At 36.2% G+C, this 7,869-nt stretch overlaps 2 protein-coding genes across 2 annotated transcripts; both read right to left on the reverse strand.

Annotated features, from left to right (window-relative positions):
* Window positions 1–476: 476 nt before the first annotated feature.
* Window positions 477–1,640, reverse strand: LOC145052433 (HNH endonuclease domain-containing protein). The gene is made up of 3 exons (XM_079000254.1): window positions 1,244–1,640; window positions 986–1,108; window positions 477–849 (listed from the first exon to the last, which is right to left on the reverse strand). Exons 1-3 carry the CDS (start codon window positions 1,623–1,625, stop codon window positions 710–712), a joined length of 645 nt encoding a protein of 214 aa, XP_078856380.1. The 5' UTR covers window positions 1,626–1,640; the 3' UTR covers window positions 477–709.
* Window positions 1,641–3,915: 2,275 nt separating this feature from the next.
* Window positions 3,916–5,502, reverse strand: LOC145052434 (eukaryotic translation initiation factor 5A). The gene is made up of 5 exons (XM_079000256.1): window positions 5,262–5,502; window positions 4,648–4,770; window positions 4,500–4,556; window positions 4,337–4,411; window positions 3,916–4,232 (listed from the first exon to the last, which is right to left on the reverse strand). The coding sequence occupies exons 1-5, from the start codon at window positions 5,382–5,384 to the stop codon at window positions 4,131–4,133; spliced, it is 480 nt and encodes a 159-aa protein (XP_078856382.1). The 5' UTR covers window positions 5,385–5,502; the 3' UTR covers window positions 3,916–4,130.
* Window positions 5,503–7,869: the final 2,367 nt, after the last annotated feature.

Raw genomic sequence — 7,869 nt, forward strand, 5'->3', positions numbered from 1 at the left:
AATCTGGACTTGAAATTTTGTCTTCAATCTTCACCTGATCGTAACTCAACGTCGTCACAGCATGATGATCAAATATGGGAAAGATGTCCAATATTTGTCTATTTTTATATCTATGTATCTTCCAAGTATTTCTTCATAGGCATGCTACTTTAGGACACAAAAATATGTCCACATTATACTCTGACATGCTCAAAATACATACAACAGCAAGAAAACAGACCTTGATATTTTTCATTAGTAATCTGAAGAAATTGGTTTATTGTCATAATCAGATTTATAGTAGAATTTAATAAAATGAGGCATTTTCATTATTCTGAAACATATGTAAATGGTAGCAAAACTGGAATTGATATCTTTTCAATTGTTGATCTAATATTATCAAGTAAAGCTTTAGAGGTACCTTGATGAACAAACCAAGTTGAAAATGAAGGTTGATGATGTTGATTGTTGAATGCATAAAATGAGGAACAAAAATATCCACTGTGAAAAGATGTTAGATGTTATGGAAATTGAGAATTCAGGCAAAATATCAAGCACAAAGTGTGTATCTGTGATACAAATTTGCAGACAAAACTTATACAATAAAGACCAACAATAATCATACCATAAGATCCGAGTGAATGGATTTATGAATATCTTTAGCTCATTTTTTGTTACTTTGAAATTGGGACCCACCCACAAAATAAAAAAATAAAAAAAGATGACTGTCTCAAGGCAAGGTACAGACAGGTGTATGGTCTTTAGGCTTGTACTTGCCAAGCAATTCATCGATGCTTCTGCAACGACATTGATTCCCTGGACGAATTACATCGCCATAAACTGCCATTTCAATGATGTCCAACTCCTTTTCTGTAAACCATATCATGTCATTGTTACTAGATACAGTCAGTTAACTTTGTATAAAATAAGCATTTTTTCCTTGGATATTATCTCAACACATTTCAATTCATGATCAATGTGGGGGGATGTGAGGGAGAAGAAATACCAGTGAAGTTGATATCACAAGAGTAACCACGCAACTGTGTCTTGTCAAGATGATCCTTGTCCGACTTGGTTCTATTTACCCTCGTTTGAAGAATCTGACAATTTTCAACTACCGATTCACCACCTACAAAATCAATCACACAATTTTAGCTTCTACAAATTTTGATGGATTTTCTTCCACAACTCCCTAAGCATCAAAGGCTATGCATCACAACAGCGGATCAATATTTGAGAAGCTTACAGAGTTAGTTGTAAAGACCTTTCGAGAAGGGGATGATGTGATCGTATTCAAAGCAGAGACATCCCTGACAGTTGCCGAAGCGCTTACAGACGACGTTGCCCGCGGCATCTTTACGCCATCGCTCCGGGTGTCTTCCAGGGACAATCTCGGCTTTGGCCCAGCACAGTTTTTTGGTCATGGAGTCAAAGAATCTCGGTCTCTCCTCCTTCCCGTTGTTACTATTATCGCCACCGCCACGATGCCGCTGCGGCGATGAGGGGGCAGGAGAACTAGAGCTCATGTTGCCTCTCTCCGGCCTCTCCTCTATGAAATTGGAGGGGACTGCTGAAATTGGGATGGAAGGTGTTCGAATAAATGCCCCAAAGAACTCCTTTTCTTTCGAGGGGCAACAATGCATCATTGCATAATTATGCAGCCACGAGTAAATTACATTTTCGGTCCTTCAGTATAGTTTAGTTTTCCAATTTTGGTTTTTAAATTCTTAAAATTTTTACTTTTGGTCCTCAATTTTAAGATTTTTGGTCCATTTTGGTCCTCATTCGGGGTTTTCTTTTATGTAAAAGCTTTGTACTTCTCTTGATAAAACGCAAACTCAATGTTTCTATGATTTGTGCAAATATTTAACTTGTAGATAGATCAATTTATTTGCCAAAGCATTCAACATCAATTACCAAAAATAATGGCCTTCAATTTTAGCAGCTCAAAACGAAATTGGAACTACAAATTTAACTAAAAAAAGCCCAAGAAAATAAACATTGCTCTCGAAAACACGAGGGAAATGAATCGTAATAAAACCATCACACAATAATTATTTAATCATACTAAATATACACATTCGAATTGAGTAACATTTATTTACTCAAAGTACGATATTCTTTTAATATATGACTAGTTTAACCAGAAACTTTATGTAAATGTGCACAAGCATCAAGAAACTTCAAAACCGACTCAACAAGCTCTGCAAATTTACCACACGCTACAGTAGTATCCAAAACTAGCTTCGGCATATCCCCTACATCATAATCGGTGCATCCGTTATAACCCTCCAACAACCTTTCCATATCCCGCCATGTGGCGGGCTTATGCCAACTGCCACCACAACCGTCTTTCCCTCTATTCTCAAGCCGACGACGCCACTCACTCTCGTCTTTCGGCTTGCACTCAACCACAACAAGCTGAGAGCCGTCAAAAGAATCGGCTAGTTCAACTAGCCGATCCAGATGACTCTTGCGGGAAAGAGGCGAGTCAATGACAACACTCAGGCCAAGACTGAGTTGGGTCTCGACCATTCGCCAAAGTACTTGATAAGAAAGATCATTAAGGAGTTTAGAAACAGTGTGTGACTCCACTACTTCTGCTTCGATAGCAGAAGTGGAGTCACGTATGTCGTCTTTGTCAAGGAGCGGGCATCTTAATGATGCGGCTATGAAGCGGGCAAGCGTTGTTTTGCCCGTGCCTGGGTGTCCCTTCATTGCTACTATGACTCTTCTCGGTCGACCTTCTTCGTGTTCCATTGGAGATTAATTTAATTTCTATTGTTATATAGATTCAGTGTACTATTTTCCTTTAGCACGAATAGTTGGGGATTTTATAGGGGCGAGGTGAATGTTACATGTCCTTTTCCGCTCATCTCAGATAGTTTTCTTTATAGATAAAAAATACATTTATTTACTTTTTTTTTTTTAATTCCATCTTATTTCCCTAGCTTCGGTGAATAAATATCAGAATAATTTCTCGTTTTCTTAATCTTCGGATAAGGTGACGAGGTGACAAGAGAATCTTGACGTTTTGTGAAAGGAGTTTGACAAGTGTTGTTAATGATAAGCTTTGCCAGGTCAGAACGATGGTGACAAAGATTAATATGAATATTTACAAAATTGGTCATTGATTTATAGGATATTTTTCACAATAAACCCACAACTATCAACTCTAACACCTTGGTCCTCACTATATTTGAAGTTCGTAATGCACTTGGAAGCTAGTCATCGACGATTGTAAAAGAAATTCACAGGAGTTAAAGAACAGAAATAAGCAAATAGAGAAATCAGAACCCGGATCTAAAGGACTTGAATTTGGGTTTTTTTCTTTGTGTCATGTCTTACCGGTGATTATGGGTCTGTTTGGGTATGGCCCTTATTTTAGATTTTTCATATTGTTATCAAATTTTAATACTAATAAATCAAAAGGATGCATTTATATAGCTTCTATGTTATTTATTGTAATTTAAATATTCAATAGTTGAGATATAACAAGGTAATACTTTAGCAACTATATAAAAAACAAAATAAATAAATAAAACCATAGGGGTTTTATTTAACTTTGCATCTCTACTTCACGGGTTAGGTTTTTTCTTTGTATCAGCTGTTGAGTGAAAAGAAACAGTTATACAAATTTGAATGCATTAAGTCACTTATCACATATGATATGCTAAGCTGGTGTTTCTTTGACGTAATGGGCTAAACTAAAAAAGAAACAGCAGCTAAGCTAGTATTTCTTTTTGAACTGAACGTATATATATATATATATATATATATATATATATATATATATATATATATATATATATATATATATAGGTGTTGCTTATCTTTAGCTTAACATATAAACCATGTCTTAGTGGGTTAAATTAAAAAAATCTGACTTTTTATGAATTCAAAATAAGAATTTCTAAACCAAATAATCCAAAATAGTAACATAAGAATTTCTTTTTCAGACCAAATAATCCAAAATAACAAGAGGAGGTAAAAATACTTTATGTTCATGGTACCCAAACATAACAGTCAAACAGTAATACGAAACCCAGGTGGTAGAGTAGATTGCTACTATTATAACAGAAAACATTCTGCTGATAATGCAAGCAACAAGTGTTTATGGATTCATTTATAGACTTAGTAGAAGTAGATTACTACTTTGGGCCGATATCCTTAAGAGCACAGATCTGCTCCTCTCCCATTGCTGACATCACACTCACCACCAAGTCCTTTCCCTCTGCAAATCCATCCTTGATCTACAATTCATCCATATAAAAAAAAAAAAAAAAAACACTTCCTTCAAATCTTCAAAAACATTTATATATCTATATTAATACAATCACACATCATAACCACATACCTGAGTCAGGAGAGCATCATCAGTTGGGAGCTTGAGGTCATCTTTAGTGTTTCCATTTTCAGTCAGCAAACTCACCTAACAGATTTTCTTTTTTATCAGTTCCTATTATCATAACTTGAACAAAAAATACCAATTAACAAAGCTTGAATAGAATGAACCATACAAATCCATCCTCAGAAATATCAATTAGCTGGTAGTCAGTGCGGTTGACATGAGGAACCTGCAAACAGATATTTTATAAAAAAAAAAAAAGAAGTTAATTTTATAAAAGAGACAAAAAGACTGAAAAAAAAAGTGGATTGATTACTCACATCACAGTTATGGGATGAGGGAACAATATCTTCAAGCTTTTTACCATTGAAGATATCAATGGCGACAAAGTGACACTTAGCATGCCCATGCTTCCCAGTCTTGGAGGTAGAAACTTCAACAACCTGTTACAATTTAATGCATTAAACACAAAATTTCTAACAAGATAACATACTACACGGTTATATTAATCATTGAGTAAGATCAGACTCTCAAGATATCACCATACAGCAATTACCAATCAGTGAACAATTGATACAACCCACAAGAACAAAGAGATTCAATGAAATAGATCTAGGTCATATAACCTATGGTCAACTCTAATAGCCCTTACTGTAGCTTCTAATGAAAAGCTAAATGCTTTGACACGAAAATATCAAAATATCGGAATCATAGCCACTTTCAACCAAAAAACTCAAACTGAAATTTCGCAATAATCAGACGCACATCCAAACATTCCTTGAATCTAATATACACAAAAAGTGAAACCCTAACACTCGAAGTCAAAACCAAATCAACTCAAACCAGATGAAGATATTAACACGGAATAGAGAAAAGGATTCCGCTAAGCGAGATCAGAACTTAAAAGATCGAAGCTTATGAGAAATAAGTAAACCTTGCAAGCGCGATTTTTGATGACGATGTGGCCGCCCTTGCGGATAGTACCGGCTTGCTGAGGGTAGGTCTTGGAAGCACCGGCGTCGGCCTTTGATTCAAACTGATGCTCTTCGTCCGACATAGTTTTCCGATCGATCGATAGATTGATTGATTGTTGCGGTTTTTCAATCGAACTGAAGAGCAAGACGCAACGAGACAGAGGGAGAGGCGGAGAGAGGTGAATCAGGGGGGGTTAATATACATCCAGGGTTTACTCTATCTGTGGGGTTGAGCCCGGTTCAGCCGTCGGTTCATTTTAGAAAGTTAAAGATTTCGGGTTGATACTATTGGCGTTTTAAGGACGCCGAGTTAAGTGAATCGGGACGTGTGAACCTCACCGACCCGTATTTACTATTTAGAAAGAAAATGGAGAACTAAAAAAAAACAAATATCCATAACATATATTTTGAGATTCTATTCTTCAATCTTAAGATTTTACAAGAAAAAAACAATTTCGATCATGTTATGATTGATTACGAAATGAGATTTGGAGTAAGATTTATGCTCCCCTTACAATTGTAACATGCTATTCTAATATTATCTTATATCTATGGCCTTTTAACTTTAAGAGATGTTTGGGATTTCTTATTTAAACGACTTATGTTTTTTAAAAAATGTTTATTAACTTATCCCATGTCAAAACAAAGTTTAAAAAAAAATGTTTGATCGAGTTTATTCGATATCAAAACATAATAAATTAATAAGTTAATTTTTAATGTTTGGCAAATGGTGCTTATATGTATAATTAGGTAATAATTTACCAAGAACTCTTTAAATAAATCAATAGGTGTAACACTCAAAAATTCATAAAGATTTAAAATTTTTAAAAACCACCATTACCGATAATTGTTTACAAAAATGAACCGTTGTTTCAAAAGTAAAGTCATATCAGAATGTTTCAAAAATAAATATCATGAAAATAGGTGTAACGTCCCGAAAATCATGACATAAAATTTTTTCTTTTTAGATTAATAAATCATTAGTAAAGCTTATTTCCATAAAACCAAGGTAACCATGTAATATCCCAAAAATTATGACAAAAAATTTCATTTTTAAATCATTTAATAAACCATAATTAATAAAATTATCTTATCAAAACATAAATCATAGTATCACAAAAACATTATTATCAGAGTTTCCAAATCATAATATCATAGTAAACATCTCAGGCCAAACATCGTGATGTGTGTGCAATGCAGTCATCCCGAGCTCTTCTCTTTGCAACTGGAAATACCTGAAACCAAAACTGAAAATCGTAAGCACGAAGTTTAGTGAGTCTCCCCAAATTACCACATACCATACACATAATCACAAATATTGGGCCCCTGCCCCCTTCATCGGGCCCCGTCTAGCATCGGACAGAGTCCGACATCAGGCCTCGCCTGGCATCGAGCCCCGCTCGATATACATATATGTTTCTCACAGGCCCCGCTTGTCGTTGGGTAACACCCCGATTCTCAGGTATAAACTTTACAGTTTTATTTTCATTTCGAAAGGTCAACTCGACGAGTTGCATGTCCTGACTCGTAAAGTACGAACGAATTTGGTCGCGTGTTTTAAGTGATCAACTCGACGAGTCAGATGACACGACTCGACAAGTTGGAGCTGGAGGATGAAACCCTAATTTCCAGGGTTTTTCACCATATTTAAAGGATCGTTTGCCCCCTTAGCCTCCCTTACAGTCCCCTCTTGAGTCCAGAAACCCTAAATCGTTGCTTACTCTCCATTTGTGTGAATTTTAAGCTTTGAATATGGTTATAAAAGGAAGATCTTGAAGCACTAAAGCTTGGAATAAGAAAAAGGTTGTGGATCTGAGTCCTACTTCATCTTAACATTGTTTTGAGGTAAGAAGTCGTTACATTGACCTTCTTCTAACTAGATCTATTCATGTTTGAGATTTAGGGCCATTTTAGCAATGTTAATGTGCCATTGCGGGTATTGGGGGTGATCTGAAGTTGCAACTTCATATATGGGCCCATCTTGGTCTCTAAGGTCATAAAGCTTCAGCCTTTAGTGAGTTAATACCTTTTTCATTCCTTAGAACCTTTTCTATACCTTGGTTTTGATGATTTGAGCCTTGCATGCACGTAAACTTTGCAACTTTACGTGACAAACGTGCCCAAGGAGGCTAGATCTACTGTTTGGAGCATTGGAGTAGCTTAGAATCACTTGGAAAATGGGATGAATCGCATGAACCTGACGAGTCGGGTAATCCAACTTGGCGAGTTAGGGAGGGTTTTCCCGTTACTGGTTCTGCATGAACTCGGTGAGTCAGCATGATGACTCGACGGGTCAGTTAGAGTTTTCCCGACAATTAGACACGCATAGACTCGACGAGTTGCCTGGAAACTCGACGATTCAACTAGGGGTTTTCATGACTTCTCAAGTTTTGGAAGGACTCGACGAGTCAGTGAACTGTACTTGACGAGTCGGGTCAACATGGACTGTCAACCTTAACCATTGACTTTGACTTTGACCAAGGGTTGACCAATTTGACTTTTGGGGTTATTTTGGTAATTTAGGAATTTAGGGAATTGGACCATTGGCAAGTGTTGGTGAGGAGCTAT

This window comes from Lactuca serriola, chromosome 5, assembly GCF_051521515.1.
Source record: "Lactuca serriola cultivar US96UC23 chromosome 5, Lser_US96UC23_V15, whole genome shotgun sequence".
NCBI lineage: Eukaryota > Viridiplantae > Streptophyta > Magnoliopsida > Asterales > Asteraceae > Lactuca > Lactuca serriola.

Excerpts from the sequence above, each read along its gene's own strand:
- LOC145052433 (XM_079000254.1), bottom strand. The coding sequence starts at position 1,625 with ATGATGCATTGTTGCCCCTCGAAAGAAAAGGAGTTCTTTGGGGCATTT. Across the intron at positions 1,109-1,243 it reads CATCATCCCCTTCTCGAAAG|GTGGTGAATCGGTAGTTGAA; the intron begins GTCTTTACAACT and ends TTGATTTTGTAG. Across the intron at positions 850-985 it reads TTGTGATATCAACTTCACTG|AAAAGGAGTTGGACATCATT; the intron begins GTATTTCTTCTC and ends TATGGTTTACAG.
- LOC145052434 (XM_079000256.1), bottom strand. The coding sequence starts at position 5,384 with ATGTCGGACGAAGAGCATCAGTTTGAATCAAAGGCCGACGCCGGTGCT. Across the intron at positions 4,412-4,499 it reads ATATTTCTGAGGATGGATTT|GTGAGTTTGCTGACTGAAAA; the intron begins GTATGGTTCATT and ends AAAATCTGTTAG. Across the intron at positions 4,233-4,336 it reads ATGATGCTCTCCTGACTCAG|ATCAAGGATGGATTTGCAGA; the intron begins GTATGTGGTTAT and ends GATGAATTGTAG.